Raw genomic sequence first — 19,627 nt, 5'->3', positions numbered from 1 at the left:
AATAAAAATTTAAAAAATTGTTGAATTTAAGGTTACTATATTTATTTGCGAATTTTTGGCGTTAATTTTATATTTTTTTTCCATAATTTTCCTATTTTTTTATTAGTCAATTACTCATTTTCGGGATTTACCCAAAAAAATAAAAATTAAAAAAAAATTGTTGAAAACGGGTTGGGTAGTTTATTTAAAATGGGGGGGGGAGGAGGTATATCTAGACCTTTTCGAATAATTTAGGGATATATTTGACCCTTTTCCAATGCCACGTGGTAATGTAAAAATGACGTGGCAATTCCATTTGGCGTTTAACGCCCATAAGGGCATATCTAGACGAAAAGTTCGACGGCGAGGGCACAAGTGAGCCAAACTTTAAACGAGGGGTATAACTACACTTTTTCGAATAGTTTAGGGGCATATTTGACCCTTTTCCCTAAATAAATTAATATGCACTCTATTATTTGCCTAGATACAGGCTACCTCATAGCATCCTTTGGAATTTGGTTGGCCAGTCTTTTATTTTGAATGGCTTTAAAATATGTATAAAGTACGGAAATTTCATATATTTAGGGGTTTTTTTGAGTAAATTTTAGGTTTAGCAAACATAACAATCATATTAGCGTTCTATAGCTACAGTTTTACTATTTGCGCTTCAGAGCACCAGATTTGTATAAAATTGCAGACAACATCTGATTGTATAAAATGGCATGCATCTGATTTGTATAAATTACGGTGATTTGTATAAATCGGGTGTCTGTGTCTATGAAAATTGCGTTTGTATATGTATATGTTATTTATGTTTGTATATCTGCATAAAATTTGAATTCGTATACAATTTAATCGCGTTAAAACAATTGTATTTGTATATCAAATCTCCCTCTCGCTTTATACAAATACAAATTATACATTGTATTTTGTATAATTTGTGTTTGTATAGAGCGAGAAAAATAGAAAGGCAAAAGTACAATGTATAATTTGTGTTGGTATAAATCGAGAAAGGCAAAAAAGAACTGACCATGGGAAAATTTGTATTTGTGTAATTATAAGTGTATAGGACGAAGAGAGTTCTCTTTAACTTTATACAAACACAAACATTTATTCAGGGAGGAGAGAGACGAATGACAAAGTGTTTGCTACGAATCAGAATTGAATGAAACTGTTGAAAGAGTTTTGATTGAATTGATAATTATCAATGATACATCCAATATTTAAATACTAACATAGGAGAAGGACTTAGAGTCCTAATAGAATTAAAAGAGTACTTAACTCTATCTACAATAACTATATACAAATATTTAAAATCTGTCCATCCTTATCTAGGATTAGTAGATATCCTAACAACTGTGGTTATAACATTTACTTTGAATTAATAGTTTGCTATTTTATACAATTTTCCCTTTTTTTGGTTTCTCGCCCAGTGTCCGGAGCCCACATTGGAGCTCTAACTAAATTTGGACCGCGAACTTCAGGGCCCATTCGGGGTTGGCGCTCTGATTTTCTCCAGGGCTCGAACCCGAGACCTCTAGTTCAGGGTGAAACACTCCCCCAGTGCAGCACAACCCATGTTGGTACATTTGGGATTAATTATATTCTATTTTGAAAGTTTCTCAATTATAAAAGTCCAAGATTTTTCATTGCTCTCGGATATATTTCTTAGTTATTTAATACAATACAAATGATACATTACTTAATGGGAGGGAGTCATTTAAGAGGGGATAAAAATGTATCGGAGAGGAGATTTTTTCAATTTTTTTAAATGATAAGAAATTTTGAAGATTGTGATATCTTAAGTTGTGTATTTATGTAATTTTTTCCTTCCAATTCAACCTTACATGGGCTGAAGTTCTCACTGGACTAGTCCACTTTTAAAAAAATATTTTTTTATAATTTAAATTTTAATATAAAAATACTAATATAAATATTTACAAGAAAATATTAGATGGTGTAACTTACATTAGCGTTGAAGAAAGGTTGAATTTCTCATTTTGGTGTCTAATACTCTCCTACTTGTCCACTAATGACTTTGTACACTTCTTAAGAAACTATAAATAGAAGGATAATTTTACTATATTATCTTTTGAATATAATAAATATAATGTCTTGAAAAACTTCATAGGGAAATGACTATAATTAATGATAAGAGTAAATTAGAAACTAAGTATAAAATTATCCATTGATTATATAAAATGGATAAGTATTGTTGTACATCCTAAAATAGTATGGTAAACAACTATTATTGAATGGAGGTCGTCAGACGTATTACCTCAATTGCTTCCGCTATAATCGATTATACAAATGTAGTTCAAGGATTCTTGAAGGTTGAAGGAAAATGGCTATTACCTTAAAAATCCATTAATTAACCTATACAATTACAAATGGAGTAAGAGTTCAAATTACCTTAAAAAAAATATTAGGCATCTTTACAAATATAAGTCCTTGCAATTGCCAGATTCTATACTATGTGGTATTAAACAAAGAAAAATATGAAATAGTACTAAGTATTAAATTAATCTAATTAGTATCTAAGAAATTAATCATGCAAAGTTATTTATTAATTACAATTAGTCTATAATACTAGACGTTAGACATGCGGCTCATTTATTATTCTAATTAAACGAGTCTAAAGTATAGGGTGAATAAGCATACAAATTCTAACAAGTCCTGCCCTCCCTCCGGCCTCTTACTTTGTTTTATTTTTCTTCTATATCGTCGCTTGAACGAAGACATCCAATCAATTCGACTTTCCCAAATTCCCCCACTAGCCCTTCTCCTATACGGGTTTGAAGTCACAAAGTTCACGAATTCAATAAATTAACTATCAAAAGAATAGTTCATAACTAAAAAATGTAAGGAAAACTAAGAGCCCCTTTGGATTGGCTTAAAAAAAGTAACTTTTAAGTCAAAAATAAAAAGTCAAACTGAAATGACTTATTTTAAGTCATTTTTGATCTTGCCAAACAGTTTGTAACTTATTTTAAGTTATTTTTTATATTTGCCAAACACTTCCAAAAATAAAAACTGACTTAAAAGTAGCTTTGACTAACTTTTAAGCCAATCCAAACACCCTCTAAGACAGAAAATCAGAAGATGAGTAATGGATATATGAACTAACTTGATCTCTTACAAACAAATACTTAATGCATTCGAATGACATAAAAATATAACCAAAACAGAAGCTAATCTACACACACAAATGCGTAAATAAAGAAGTAAATGTGGTGAAGGCCAGGAGATTAATTTGCGAAGCAGCGTCGAATTAATTAAAAAATGTTTTTAATTGTTTTCTTTTTCATATAGTGTGTTCGAACTAGGTGTGTATTTGATTTTTCGGTTTGATTATTCAATTAAGTCAATAATTAATAATATAATCAAAGTTATATTTACAATTTTTATGTTTGCAGTTAACAAAATAATAGAACATTTCAAAATTTTGAGATTTTTAAAAGGGTCAATATGAAATTAGAAAAGAAAAAAAAGCAACGAGTTTTTTATTTTTTTTGGTTTAAACCCCACAACCTCTGGACTGCCACAATCTCTGTACGTGAAAATTTTGTGCGCACTGAGTAAAACTTTCACGGTATAATAACCTATAAATAATACAAAAGATATACATCGCATTAGACAAGTCCTATATAACATGCTCGACTCAAAATATATTAAGGAAATCGATCCTGGATCATCTAAATCAAATAATTACTAATTGAATAATATGTGGGTCACACCCCATGTGAATATGGCCATCTATTTCTTTACTTTGTTTGAAATTTTAAAATATGCACATATATAAACTACAAATAACGTCGAGGTGTTTCGATTTCTTTCACAAAAAATATGTGTTTGAGCAGGTAAAAGGTTGACACTTGAACATATCCAATTATTTGCTAATTCAAATAATTGATGAAAAAGACTTGGTCCAACTATATATATGTAAGAAAAGTTCCAAAATAATAATAAAAAATATGTTGAGTTTGTCAATATATATACACACTCCTAGCTAGCTGGAAACCAACAAGTTCAGTAAGATCTTTCTATTTCCATGCATGAGATGTGATCTTGCACCCCCCCCCCACCCCCCCTTTTTTTTTCCTTGAAAAAGATAAATTATTCGATTAATTGAATTGTAATAGCCACTATGCATGGGATGTGTTCCTATAAGAAATTTTTTAGGCGTCAATTTCTTAAAGATATTTTATTTAGATGCTTGAATTATTAACTAAATTTTGTTCTAATTGAATACTTCAATTATTAATAAAATGTTTCAATTAAAATACTCTCAATTCAAATTTTGGAAGAACAGAATTATGAGAGTTTTCATTCAACTATTAAATAATTAAGTTAGTCATCTAAAATATGATTATGTTGTTGAAGGAAGCTGATGGAACATGTCAAAGGAACAAGTTTGATGAAGCTGATTGACGAGTTAGAGTTAGAGTTACACTAGGACTGGACTACTAAATCCTAATTTATGTACAAGTTTATATTTTGTACGACTAAAGCTGATGTAATCGACTAGGATAAGGTGTAAATAATATATTTGTATTGTATTAGGATACCTAGTGTAGCTAGTATAGGACTCTTCTCCTATATAAGGAGTATGTAACTCAACAATTCAATTATCAATACAATCCTTGATTTCTCCATACTTACGTGAGAATTCTACATGGTATCAGAGCAATAAACATTTTCCGCTCTTTAACTTATTAGATCAAAACCAAAACAACCACAATATCGAACCGCAATGACCCCTTCTACCAACACTCTTTCGACCTCTTCACTTCATCATCTTATTTCGTCCTGCTCTATTAAACTTAAGCCAATGAACTATCTTATATGGAGGACACAAATGTCTCAGTTGATTCAAGTGATGAGATTAACCTACCTCATCACAGAACCACCTAAAGATACCTGTTCCACTGGACAGACTACTGAGAAAGTTGTAGCAAGCGAGAAGGGTGCAAAAGACAGAAACATTGTTGATGACTGAGAGGAGAAGGATGTGTTACTAAGGAGTTGGATCTCAGGCACCTTGACAGAAGAAAGCATGTACTTGATCGTAGGCTGCTCAACTGCCAATGAGGTGTGGGAATGCTTGGAAGACGTTTATCTTCAAGCAACAAAAGATAAGGAGTTACAGCTCAAACAACAACTGCAAAGTGTGAAGCTAGGAACCAAAACAATTGACGAATATATTATGGAATTCAAAGGCATATGTGATAGCCTTGCAACCATTCACAAGCCTGTAGATGAAGATAGCAAAGTGATTAATTTTGCTAAAGGTCTAGGTCTTAAGTACAAGACCTTCTAGACTGTCATGCTAGGTAAGGCACCATATCCTACTTTTAATCAATTTGTTAATGCTCTCAGAGGTTTTGATATGAGGGAGGATGAAGAACAAGTGCATCAACAAAACCATAACATGACATTCTCTGCCCAAAGAGGCAGGGGAAGAGGAAACTACTCTCAAAGAAGAGGAAACAATAATTTCAATTTCAGAGGAAGAGGCTTTAAGCCTGCTGGACAAGGAATATGTTCTTATAACAACATAAATGGACCAGGTCCTCAGAACAGTCCTTCAAGTGAAAGTCATGAGAGGAATAATATTGATGCGTGTCAAATTTGTGGTAGGAATAATCATACTGCTCTTAAGTGTTTTTACATGTGGGATTACTCTTACCTAGCCGTAGATGAGCTACCACAAGCATTGACTGTTACTAATCTACAAAACACTATTGATAACACCTTGTATGTGGACTCAGGAGCAAGTAGCCATATGAAATATAACTCAGGTATCCTAACTGATCTTAAACACTACAATGGACCAGATAAAATCATTATTGGAAATGGATCAAAGTTAGACAAAACACATGTTGGAAACATATCCGGATCAGGTCTAAAGTTAAAAGAAGTTTTTGTAGCCCCTAAGATTAATAAAAATTTACTCTCAGCTAGTAAGCTTGCAAAGGAAAATTGTTGCACTCTTGAATTTGATGAAACTAACTTTGTTGTAAAGGACAAGAAGACAAGGACACTACTGGCCAAGGGAACTAAAAGGAATGGACTCTATGCTTTGGAAGATAACAATCTCGATGCTTTAACTGTTGCACACGATTGAAACACGTCAGACAACATGTGGCATACTAGATTAGGACACCCTAGTTTGAAGTCTTTAAAAGTTTTGAATAGTAATAGTTGCATCAATATTAGTAGTTGGAATAAAATGTCTACTGTTTGTTCTAGTTGTCAGTAGGGAAAGCGTTGTAAACTTTCATTTGGTTTGAGAAATAAAATTGAGAAATAACCTTTATTGAAAATCCATTGTGATTTATGAGGACCTGCTCCTGTCGAATCTTCCCAACATATGAAACATTATGTCGTTTTTGTTGATGATCACGAGATATACATGGATTTATCCACTGAAAAAGAAATCTGAATTTTTTGAGGTCTTTGTAAAATTTCAGAAAATGGTGAAAAAACAATTTTCTAAAGAGATTAAGATTTTTCAGTGTGATGAAGGTGGTGAGTTTATCCAAACAGACTTTATCAAGCATTTGGAAGATTATGGCATTGTGAGACATATTTCATGTCCTAACACACCTGAATAAAATGGAGTTGCAGAGAGAAAATATAGGCATATTGTGGAGATTGGCTTAACTCTACTACTTTACGCTAACCTACTTTTGTTTCTATGGATTGAGGCTTTTCTCATGGTAGTATTCCTAATTAATAGATTGCCTTCATCAGTCCTAAAGATGGTGACTCCATTTGTTAAGTTGTATTGGGAACAACCTGATTACAATAGCCTAAAAGTGTTTGGGTGTAGATGTTTTCCATATATCAAGGGTAGCAATAAGTTCAGTCCAAAGACTTAACCTTGTGTGTTCATAGGGTACATCAGCTTACACAAAGGATATAAATGCAATCATCCACCTACAAGGAGGGTTTACATATCCAGACATGTTATATTTGATGAAAATGCATTACCCTATTTGTCTCCAAATCAATCTCAAACTAACATTGATGTATCACCTTACCTTGCCATTTTTGTTGAATTTTTCTCTAAATTGCAAGCACATGATAATTTTGATTCAGGGAAAGTACAAGCTGCTAGTACACACGTTAATGATGATAATGTTGCTACTACTCATATACTCCTTGATGATGAAAGTACCATTGACCTCTCAAGCGCAGGATCAGATGTGAGGAAGATATTGAATGTGATGATCCATACAATAGTATTGAAGCTCCAGCTGTAGATTTTGGATCTACTAGTGGCAATGAGGAACATGTTAGTCCAGTCAATGAGCATCATCAAATAACTACTTTAGTTGATGTACATGTTGACCATCAATTTGACAATGCTACACTCCAATTAACTACTTTGGTTGATGTACCAGTTGAGGTACTTCTTGTACCACAAGGGCATCATATGATCACTAGACACAAGGCGAAGGAACACAACTTATCACTTGTTGCTCGCAGCAGCAAAGACATTCTAAGGGAACCAAATACTACTAAGGAAGCACTCAAGTCACCTCATTGGCTTGCAACAATGCAGGAGAAAATCAATGTTTTACACACTAACAAGACATGGATATTGGTGTCAAAATCTCCTGGTATAAATTTGGTTGGCTCAAAATGGGTGTTCAAGACCAAATTAAAAGTTGATGGAACAATAGATAGATACAAGGTTAGACTTGAAGCTAGGGGATTCTCTCAGCTTAAAGGCATAAACTTTGAAGAAACTTTTAGCCCTGTGGTTAAAGCCTCAACTATTAGAGTAGTTATATCCATTGCCATCAGCTCAAGGTGGGAAATTCGACAACTCGATGTCAAAAATTCTTTTCTCCATGGGTTCCTACAAGAAGAGGTGTACATGAGTCAACCTCCTGGATTTATTGATCCCAAGTATCCTCAGCATGTGTGTCTACTTAAAAAGGCATTGTATGGTCTTAAACAAGCACCAATAGCCTGGTTTGATAGGTTTAACATGCATCTCCTACACTCTGGCTTCATCTGTAGTAAGGCATATTCTTCATTATTTACATTGCAAGCTCACAAAGGCACCATATTTCTCTTTTTATATGTGGATGATATTATTATCACTGGTAGTAAGTAATCCATCGCATGTCTCCGAGTTAGTTCGCCAACTTGGGAAAGAATTTTCCATGAAAGATCTTGGTCCTTTACACTTCTTTCTAGGAGTAGAGGTTAAGTATATTGATGGGGGTATCCACTTAAGTCAGAGTAAGTATGCTGCTGGACAAGACTGAAATGACTTTGGCAAAGGTTGTAGCCACTCCTTTGGCTCAAAAGCATGGTTTACATGAAGCTGTGGGAAGCCTGGTTGATGCATCTTTTTACAGAATGATAGTAGGGAGTCTTTAATACTTGACACTCATAAGACCGAATATTACTAATGCTGTGAATTTAGCAAGCTAATTTATGCAAAATTCAAACAAGGGGTGAAAAGGATTCTCAGGTATATCAAAGATACTCTACACTTGGGACTCAGAATTATTTCACAATCACCATATAGGTTGTATGAATACTTATGTTGATTGGGGAGGTTGTACCACCACTAGGAGATCAACTACAGGCTATAGAATCTACCTAGGTGCAAACTGTACTCCTTGGACTACCAAGAAACAATCCACAGTTGCCCGATCGAGTGTTGAAGCTGAGTATAGAGCACTAGCCTCCACTGTAGCAGAGATGGCATGGATCATACAAAGACATTAACCAAACAGGTTTTTGCTGAGTTTCGTAGCAAGCTAGGAGTTACAGTCCCTCCACTCACTAACTTGAGGGAAGTGTTGAAGGAAGCTGATGGAACATGTCAAAGGAACAGGTTCGACGAAGTTGACTGACGAATTAGAGTTAGAGTTACACTATGACTAGACTATTAAATCCTAATTTATGTACAAGTCTATATTATGTACGACTAAAGCTGATGTAGTCGACTAGGATAAGGTGTAAATAATGTATTTGTGTTGTATTAGGATTCCTAGTGTAGCTAGTATAGGACTCTTCTCCTATATAAGGAGTATGTAACTCAACCATTCAATTATCAATACAATCCTTGATTTCTCCATACTTACGTGAGAATTCTACATATGTGTCAATCTCATTTTACTTGTCTATTTTAGTTTAACAAGAGAAGAATAATTTCTTTCTTCTATTTTACTCTTGATATTAATTACTAATTTTCTCAAAAATTAATAAATGCTAATAGTCATAAATATTATAATAAAATATACATATTATTATCATAAAAATAGATAATTTTTTAATGAATAAGTGAAAGTAAACGGAAGAGCAACAAGTAGATTTGGCTATTGCTATATATTAGTCAACAACAATTAATAGGTAGCGTGACTATATATCACTTGCGGATGAAAATTGAAATTGAATTAAATAAAAGCGACGTGCAGCTATAACACTTTTTTTTTTTAATAAAACGCCATCTCAGTAATTTCAAGAAAATGACATATAGCTACTATAATCTGTCTTTTTGTGCATGTTATTTATGGTAGAAAATGAAATATAGCCACTTATAATATGTATATTTTCTATTATAGAAGTCAAACCGTCCCCCAAATTTAAGGGACCCTACCTCATCTAGTGATGAATTATCTTTTAGTTTTTTTAAATTGTGCAAATAAAATAGACATTTTAGTACCATAAAATCTCACGAAATTAATATAGATGAGACCATAAAATATAATTAGTTTTTTTTTGGTAATAACTGTAAAAGATTACCATTATCATCAAAATATTATTTTATAGAGGTATTATTTAATCGATAAATTAATATTTATTAATTTAAAGAGTGTTTCAATATCACAAAATTCGTTGTGGGAAAAAATCTTAGAGAATTTAATAAATAAACTCACTTGTGAAAACGTCATTCATGAAGTTGAGGTCATGATTAATGATCTCGGTTACCATAATAAAATGGACGTTAATAACTTGTTGAATGGGTGAAAATGATACATGTTCAAAGGTCTTGAGCTTAGAAGAAATCGTGGATACCATTGAAAAAAAATAATGTTGATGATATAATACCTTAGGAATCAGTTACAGTAAGGAATCACTTATCGCATTTAGAACTCTTCTCAATTTTATGGTGCAGTTCGAAAAGACAATACCGATACTTTTAGATGCAATAAGAAAAGTTAGAGATGAGGTTTAATTAGATTTAAATTTTAACAAAACAACATAACACAATAAAATCATATTTCACTAAATTGTCTTAGATATATTTGCACTTTTAAAGAATTATTAATTTATAATATTAATGGGACCATATATTTATATTGGGGTCTTCTGAAAATATATTATCTTATTATTGTATCAAAATGAGTGATATTTTTCAATGACCCAAGTTAGGACCGAAGAAAAATATTATCTTAGAGAAATTATTAATTAATCGAGTATCAATTTAGTGAAGTTTTATGGTATAATAGAAAGGTTGAACTGGGTGGAGGGAGTAAGATAACAATATCAAATGTTAGTAATTGATTAATTAGGTTATAAATTAAACTATTGTATATGCTTCGTGAGTTTATCTTAACATAAATTAGGATTCCAAATTTAGAGGCGGATCGAAGCTAGAAATTTGGATTTAAAGAGTCTGCATTCTAGAAAATATAATTTTATTGGGTCGCTCATAATAAATTATGTATACATATTAAGTGGAACATTTAAAAATAAATGTAGAATATGTGTCGAAACTTTAAAATTTTGTTGGACATGTAGCTTCACCCTTAGTATCATCTAAACCTACCATATCCAACTGAACCCGTACATCGACTTCTAGATCTCTTTGCCGAGAATGATTTAGAAAATATTTAAAGTTTATGAATATTTTGTAAACAGTATCAAATTAATATTATAATAAGAGATAAATGTTGAAAACACTCTTAAACTTGGCGTGAAGTATTAATTTAGTCCTCCAACTATTGACAGACTTAAAAACACCCCTCTACTTGGTTAAGCAATTTAAAAACACTCCTCTTATGCCTCTTGTCGTCCACCTATGCGTATATCTGGAATTTTCTGTTGATTTGGTGTACACATAGATATATATGGTAAAAAAAGAAAAGAAAAAATATACAAATAATTAAATGCTAAAATTTAGTAAAGAAGATTTTTTTTCTTATCTCACCCCATCCGCTACCTAGGTACCCCAATCCCACCACCCCCTCACCCCCTAAATTTTTTTAAAAAGCTTTTTATCCAACACCACCGTGTCCCCCCTCCTCCCCAAAAAAATTACTTTAAAAATAAAATATATTTTTTCTTATCCCACCCCCTACCTCCCCACTCCCCGTCCAAAAAAAAGTTTAAAAGAGTTTATTTTTGGGAGTGGATGGGTAGTGAGGTGTGAGGTTGGGGTACCGGGTAGAGGATGTGTGAGATGATGAGAAAAAATAAATTTTGAGAAAGAAAAAAACGTCTTTTATCTACTTAAATTGTTAAATTCTTAGCATTTAGTTATTTAAATATTTTAAAAATATTTTTCTATTACATATATATATATATACACGTCACGTCAGCAATTTTTTTTACATATATGCACATGTGGCATAAGAGGGATATTTTTAAATTCACTTAATGAAGTAGAAGAGTGTTTTTAAGGCTGTCAATAGTTGGGGAACTAAAGTAATAATTCACGTCAAATTTAGGAGTGTTTTTAATACTTATCTCTTATAATAATAATTGAATTCACCGTAAATATTTAGTACAATTCTTAATATATAAGTATATCCGCTCGAGTCTGCATATATCAATCAAATCAAAGTGATTAAAAACGCGGTTGGGACAGCTAAGTTTGAATAAAGAGAATCCTCACTTTAATTTGTACACATGAAATTTTCTCTCTTGCTACTACTTTGCTTACTCAAAAAAAGTAAACGATAAAATTTGCTTACACAAAAAAAGTAAACGATAAAATTTAAAGTAAAGTTGACTTTTGCACGTTTTATGTCTCTCAATGGACAATATACGTAACTTACTTGTATATAAAGGGCCTCATGCATGGTTATATTATACAAATATCATAGAGTTCTTTACTTTTATCTTAGTATTTGCTCTAAAAGATATTAAATTTGTTATATTCAAGCATTATGGTGTCTCTAAGTAGGAACCTCATTTTGGCATTTTTGTGTGTTTTATTGGGATTTGTTTGCTTTAGCAATGCCCAATTATCAGACAATTTTTATGGGACGTCGTGCCGTAATCTGCAGACAATTGTAAGAAACGGAATGATACAAGCCGTGAAGAGAGAGGCCAGACTTGGTGCCTCTATTCTTCGCTTGTTCTTCCATGATTGCTTCGTTAATGTAAGCTCACTCCATCTTCATTTCTATTATTATCGATCGCTATTATATTTTATTAATGCGAAAATGACTTTGTAAAAATGCAGGATAAGAATCCAATTATATCTAAACTCTATGCATAGTGGAAATTTAGTACATATGTAACCGAGTAGTACTTCTCTTATCCGTTGATATAAAAGTACACACTAATAAAAGACAACATATATTGATAAGTGGGGCCTATATAGTGTAGTATTAATATATACTTCCTCATTCGAGTTTATGTAACAATAATTTTTTAGTTCATTTCTAAAAGAATAATGACTTTCTAAATCTAAAAATATTTAACTTAAACTTCTTATATCTTTACAGATTTGTATTATAGTTACTTAGATGTTATTGTTATGACATATATATGTATGATCACAAATTTCAAGTCTTAAATTGTACTAATTCAAACTGTCATATAATGAGTGTTAATAATGGTCACATGTTTTTTAAAATTTGAAGGAATATAATTCAGGAAGCATTTGTTTTATTCTAATATAATATTTTTTTCTCTTAATTTTTAGGGGTGTGATGCATCAATACTACTGGATGACACATCAACATTTACAGGAGAAAAGAATGCAAACCCAAACAGGAACTCAGCAAGAGGATATGAAGTGATAGACACCATTAAAGCTCAAGTTGAATCTGCTTGTCCGAATGTTGTCTCTTGTGCAGATATTCTTGCTCTTGCTGCTCGACAAGGCACCGTGCTCGTCAGTAATCCTTTATCAAAATTTTCATTCATATTTATACCACTAAATATAGTAGTTTGTGACAACACAGCCTCAAAATTTTCATGCTTCCTTATTTAGAAATATTTAACTCTACAATGTTTTTAGTGATGATTTTTTTTTAGCTTTTTCCAGAGTTAAACATAAAAAACATGTTTGTCCGTAGAATTAGAATTTCAATTGAGTTTGAATCTCATAATTTTCATGAATTTGAAATACATCTTAAAGGTTTTTTCACTCCAAGTTACTCATAAAAATTCAAAAATAACTCTTTTTTTTTAAAACAATTTCAGTTTTCAAATAATGTTATTTTTCACTTTGAAAATAAAACTATTCTTTTTTCAAATTTCACAATGAAACATGGTCAAACGCCCACTTAATCTTACTTTTTAATTTTCCTGAATCCCTTGTCTAAACACAGAAGTAACATGCTCACAACTATATGTTTTAAAAATCTTAATTTTCTTAAACTCAATAGAGGAGTAAGTTAATTCCTTACTCAAATATCCTCTTTATTGTTGATATATATGTGGTAAATGTACCCTTTTATCAACATGATCGATGTATACAATATCTATATATTTCGATTCAATTGTATATATTTTACAAAGTTTAACAACCAAAAACATTTGATATTAATTTTCTCAATTAATTTGTTATGCAGCTAGGAGGGCCATCATGGGCAGTACCATTGGGCCGAAGAGACGCAAGGACCGCAAGCCAAAGCGCCGCCAACACCCAAATCCCCGCACCATTTTCCAGTCTTTCAACTTTACTCTCCATGTTCTCCGCCAAAGGCCTAAATGCCCGTGACATGACGGCACTCTCCGGCAGCCACACGATCGGCCAAGCTCGGTGCACCACTTTCAGAAACCGGATCTACAACGACACCAACATTGACACGCAATTCGCCGCCACGCGCAGGGCTACCTGCCCTGCTTCTGGCGGCGACGCCAATTTGGCCCCGTTGGATATCCAGACGCCAAACCGGTTCGATAATGATTATTATCAGAACCTAGTGGTTCGGCGTGGGTTGCTTCACTCGGATCAGGAATTGTTTAACGGTGGATCTCAGGATGCGTTGGTGAGGAGTTATAGTAATAATGTTGCGAGTTTTAGAAGTGATTTTGCTGCAGCTATGGTGAAGATGGGGAATATTAGTCCACTTACTGGAACTAATGGAGAGATTAGAACAAACTGCAGGGCTATTAACTAGCTAAGTTATTAGTAATTTAAAATTGTCATATATAAACTTTGATTACTAGTAAGTTGTATCACCTCCTCTGTACCAAATATAAGTGTCATAATTTAACTAGACACGAAGTTTATTAAATAAATGGAGATTTTTGAATTTTGCGATTTTAAATCTAAAATGTGTGTAATCTTAAACTTGTCAGTTACCAGAAAAATTCAACATTTGCAGAGAGCTGAAAGTTGATTAAAAATACATCACCAAATCCATATTACTAAATCTGCTGTTTTGTGAGATATACGACCAAATAGAAAGTTTTTTATTTTACTGATACATGCATGTTGTTTGTTACTTAACCAAATCCATACTAAAATCCCAGAGTTTCTTAGCCAAATCCATGTTCCTAGCCTTCTTCGATGGGGTGGCCAAATTGTTGTCCTGAAAATATTCGCCACTCACCCCCTTCACTTGTGGATTCAATGCTATATAACAGGTGGTTGCTGCTCCCTAGAGAAGACGAATAAATGGAAGTTAAAAACTGATCATTTGCCATACCTGTTTACACTTCCAAAAGAATCTGCGGAAAATGGTGAAACTTGCATACTGCAAATTTAAACGATTCATGTAGAACATACCTGTTGAACATTTTTAAGCAGGAGTTTTCCAATCGTACTTACTAAGCCTGGGCCATACAGAAAACGTAGCATTAATTTTCAACCAACTATAAGCAGAAAACAGACGTTATGAAAAGCTTCTCATTACGCCAAAACAGTAAAAGTAAACAATTCTATTATGATCTGTAGGCTTAGAAGTTAGAACTATATGAAGAGACTTTAAAAGAAATGTCAAATGTCATGATAAATGAGTCTCACAAGTCACAAGGTCATGCAAAGTCCACAAGGGGATCCACTGTTCCAATTATTTGGTGTGAAGGTTCAATGCTACCCACCCTCCTCCCCGGAAGTTGTAATGACAAAGTTCTACTCCACCCCCCAGTAGAGAAAAAATAGAAACTCAACCAAAACAGAGTTTAGAAGTGAGAAAGATACCGAAAGACAAAACAAAAGGCAAATGCCATTTGCCTGCCATGTCATGATTTAGTATCAGTTAGCGCTAGATGCTCGATTCCAGATATCTAAAGAAGGCATAACGTACTACACATTCCATTATACCAATTTGAAGCCAGTACTAAATGAAATGGAGAAAGGAAAAGAAAGCAGAAAGAGGGAATATTATTACCATTAATGATAGTCATATGACGGAAAAGATTGCTTGAGATTGCTCCAGGATTAAGTGAGTTTGCAGTTATTTCCACACCGTCTTCCTGTTCAAAGTAAAGATCAACTAAATTCTTAAGAGTTTAGTTGCATAACATGGACCCCTCAGCTCTAGCTATGATTGAATACGGAGGCCAGGAACTGCAAACCAAGCATTTCTTGAAGTGAAAAAAGGAAATACCCAAATGCCCACTCCAAGCAACATACAGAGGCGGAGCCAAGGTTAGGAGTTTGGGGGTTCTAAATCAATTTTGTTTGGGGGTTCACATGTTAATATACATATATTTTTTAATTTTCTGATACAAATATAGGATCTACGAAAAAACTTGTCCAAACCCATGAACCCCCACCTAGCTCCGCCTCTGGCAACATATGTGTTTGTATCTTGGAATGGAGCAATACCGTGACTTACACATAAACCCAATATGAAAATAAGACGAGAAAGCAGCATGTAAGATATATTTCTGAGAAAACACCTTTAAGCGCTTCGCGAGCTCATATGTTGACAGTATGTTAGCCATCTTTGATTGGCCATATGCCGAGAACTTGCTGTAGCTGCAAACAGGTTACAAACAACAAAAAAGCGGAAATGAATTTACAATGGCCAAATGTGTGTTTTTCTTAAAAAAAATTCTTTATAGTAGCTAGTACCAAGAAGGTACAGCAATAGTACACAGCAAAATTACAATAGTTCCATTACAGCATTATAGCAATTAGCTTAGAGATTCTAGAAATAAAAAGTATGTGATACATCATCAATTATCTCTTCCTTGCACCAAAAAAGGTAGATTCTGTAAGCACTTATATTTGACAATAGATATCTCCTGGTTTTCCCTCTCAAAGCATCTTTGGATTCTCTCAAGTCAAATGCTCCTGATCATCCATAGAGGGATTGTTCTCTATGCGAAAGTAGAGAACAGACCAATAGTTCCAAATGATAGAAATGAATCACGTCTGTGAGCATGAAAAGCTTGTCGTCTTTAATTTGTTGTTCTAGAGTATTAACAGGACTAAGTTGACGAAAAGCAAATAAGATCAATGATCAGTTAAAGGGTGTGATCACGAAATTAAGGATAACCAACATAGTTCATAGTAAGGTTCCAATACAGATAGTATAACCTCCAGTAAGTCAAATTGGAAAACGTCTTTCTTTCAAATATATCACTCAAGCATACAACTTCTGGAGCTGTAAGACAGAACTTTCCCATATGCTTACAAAAGTCATCAAGCGACTGAAGCAATGATTCTTAGCAACCGGAGGTTTCCCTTAATTGAGAATGGATAAGTAGGCTGTTAGTTTACTATGTTTGTCATGAGGATAAGCACTGATTAAGAGTGAGAAGTAGTGAGGTGGTTAGTTAGTTACTAAGCATCTTGCGGGTAATAAATATAAAACGGCACTTGTAGATATTTTGACATTTTAACTTCACATTCTTATAGTCATGATTGAACTAACACCAAAACATAATTATATTACCTTTCCTGGTCATTAATTTTGTCAAACCGAATTCCCTCAGGATATGTAACATAATGAGCGTCTGATGCAACATTGACTATCCTTCCCTCTCTCTTTGTTTCACATGCTGTCTCCTTCATCTTCTCCAACAACAAATTTGTCAAAAGGAAATGACCTTCAAACACAAGAAAAAAGAATAATTATGGCAAAGATGATTAAGTGGGTATGCATTTCCCTTTTAAAAGTGCAATTATAGAATCATCGCCCATCTTTCATCTATTATTGTAGTACATTAAATTCAAACCTTGTAACATCTGTTACATATGTATTGTGTGACTGAAGAGGGGATGACAAAGTATGGGCAAAGGCTTTCTACGTCTACATGAAAACTGGCTTCAACATAGAAAGCCTAAGCAGTAGTAATTTAAAATCATGCTTTCTCTCCCTAGTATCATTGTTGCACATCTACGTTAATTCGGGTCTCAAAAGGCTTTCTCCGTCCACATTAACAAATGAAGTCTAAAATGAAAAAGTATTGATAACTCGATCATGGATCTCCTTCAAGGGATACCTGAATCTTCATTTTAGTATTATCAGGAAGCAGGGACTCAGCGAGGTTTCGGCACTATTTATACATAGTTAAAATTATTTTTTATGTACCCCTTTAGCTTCTTCATGTGTTTACTTTTACATATTTTGAACGCACTGGCTCCACCATTGTCAGGAAGGGAGATAGTACATTTAAATCTGATAAACCTTATGCTATCATTTTTCTTAAAGAACTATTGGTGAAAAGAAAAGATGCAACTATCTAAGGTTTTGTTCTATTTCTAGACTTCAAATTTCTATGTCTTCTCCATAGCATGACCCGATTATGCTTGTCTTCAACACGTAATAGATGTGATTAACAGCCATACCTAGATGATTTGTGGCAAATTGCAGCTCTATATTGTCTTTGGAGAGCATAAAGGGAATTGCCATCACGCCTGCATTATTACTTAAGAATGACAATATAATGTTAGTAGATGTTTATGGAGATAGAGATTCTTGCAAAATGGCAGAACTAGGGAGGAAAAAAGTGTAAACTCTTCCAGTATCTGATTACTCCTCTTATTCTTCACTTACATTAAAATGTTCAATGAGTGACCTGATGATATAAAATCAGCTGCAAATTTCTTTACTGAATCAAATGAACTAAGATCCAACTCCATTACATCAACTTTGGCAGCAGGGATTTCCTTTACTATTGCTTCTTTAACATCTTTTCCAGCAGTCATATTCCTGACAGCCATGATAACATGAACTCCGCGCAGAGCAAGAACACGGGTAGTTTCAGCACCAATACCACTCGATGCTCCTGCAAATGGATCCATGCATGTTTATAAAATTTGGAGAGTCAAACAAGTTTTTTTTTTTATCTTTTCATGTAATTTTATTGTAAAAACATGGAAAATTTCATGTAAACGTGACATCTCAAAAATTAGAAGAGATTAATAAATGATGACACTCAACAAAATGTACAAGTAAAACAAATAGTGGAAAATATTACTCCCTCTGTCCCAATTTATACGACTCACTTTTCTTTACAGCGATCCAAAAAGAATGATACATTTCTATAATTTAACTTTATAATAATACTTATTTTACCTATAATTTTAGATCACAAGTTTTTCTATCTTAAAATTTAGTGTCTAGTCAAACATAAATTGGGATAGATCATTTGAGATGTTTTGGTTATTGTATGTGGACTTGAAAGAAAAACAGAGCAGTGAGCACAATGGAGAGAAAATAACAAAAATGGTCCCTTAAGTTTGAGAATACAAATTAAATCATGTCCGAAGAGGATAGAGTTTACACAGACGTTACCATCACGACTCACGAGAGGCTGTTTCCGAAACAGGAGGATATATATGTTTGTGAAAAGTTAACATTGCTTTTCTATCAAACATTTAAGAGGTTATATAAACATGAAACTGATTGCTTTTTATGCTTTAATCGGATGAGTAAAAACAACGATTAATTGCAGTACGCCCACCAAAATGGAGTAAGTACCTGTAACAATGGCGATGAGACCTGAGCCATCGATTCCAATGGTGACTTCTTCAGCCGTGGAGGAATATGAAAACCCAGATTCCCCTTTTTTCTTGAAAAGCCACATAGTTTAGCTTTAATTTGCTGCTCTGCTTGTTTCTATAATTCACTAGCTATGAAGAAGTGAGAAAATGGTGCAACAGACAAAAACTCTGCTTACACAGATTTTGATGGCATTATTAAATTGACGTTTCTGTAGAATCTCCACACATTTATTTACATGGAAAAAAAATAGTGTAATACGCAGCTCTGTTTACGGAGGGATCACTACATTAATAAAAGCACTGTATCTTGGGATGACAACTTTCGCTAAGCGCCAATTTGTTTATCCCCAAATGTATGCTCCTCTGTCTTCTTAGATTTTTTTAACAAAAAATATTAGAATCCGTTTGGATATGTGATATGAAATCATGAAATAAAATTGAAGTTTTGTTTGGACATGCAATTTAAAAATTTTGTGTTGTACGTTGCAAAACTATTAAAATAGTTTAAATTATTTATTTAATCTTACTAAA

General features: G+C 33.2%; 2 protein-coding genes across 2 annotated transcripts; one reads left to right on the top strand and one right to left on the bottom strand.

Moving 5' to 3' along the window:
- Positions 1-12,054: 12,054 nt before the first annotated feature.
- Positions 12,055-14,596, top strand: LOC102580092 (peroxidase P7-like). The gene is made up of 3 exons (XM_006353823.2): positions 12,055-12,338; positions 12,887-13,078; positions 13,761-14,596. Exons 1-3 carry the CDS (start codon positions 12,123-12,125, stop codon positions 14,310-14,312), a joined length of 960 nt encoding a protein of 319 aa, XP_006353885.1. The 5' UTR covers positions 12,055-12,122; the 3' UTR covers positions 14,313-14,596.
- Positions 14,476-19,410, bottom strand: LOC102578900 (short-chain dehydrogenase TIC 32, chloroplastic-like). The gene is made up of 8 exons (XM_006353821.2): positions 19,074-19,410; positions 18,147-18,378; positions 17,939-18,018; positions 17,043-17,196; positions 16,042-16,120; positions 15,528-15,612; positions 14,924-14,970; positions 14,476-14,795 (listed from the first exon to the last, which is right to left on the bottom strand). Exons 1-8 carry the CDS (start codon positions 19,177-19,179, stop codon positions 14,637-14,639), a joined length of 942 nt encoding a protein of 313 aa, XP_006353883.1. The 5' UTR covers positions 19,180-19,410; the 3' UTR covers positions 14,476-14,636.
- Positions 19,411-19,627: the final 217 nt, after the last annotated feature.

The sequence above is a fragment of the Solanum tuberosum genome, unplaced genomic scaffold, assembly GCF_000226075.1.
Source record: "Solanum tuberosum cultivar DM 1-3 516 R44 unplaced genomic scaffold, SolTub_3.0 scf00159, whole genome shotgun sequence".
In the NCBI taxonomy this organism is placed as follows: Eukaryota; Viridiplantae; Streptophyta; class Magnoliopsida; order Solanales; family Solanaceae; genus Solanum; species Solanum tuberosum.
Note: the sequence above shows the minus strand (reverse complement) of the source record. Positions and strands in the feature narration are given on the sequence as shown.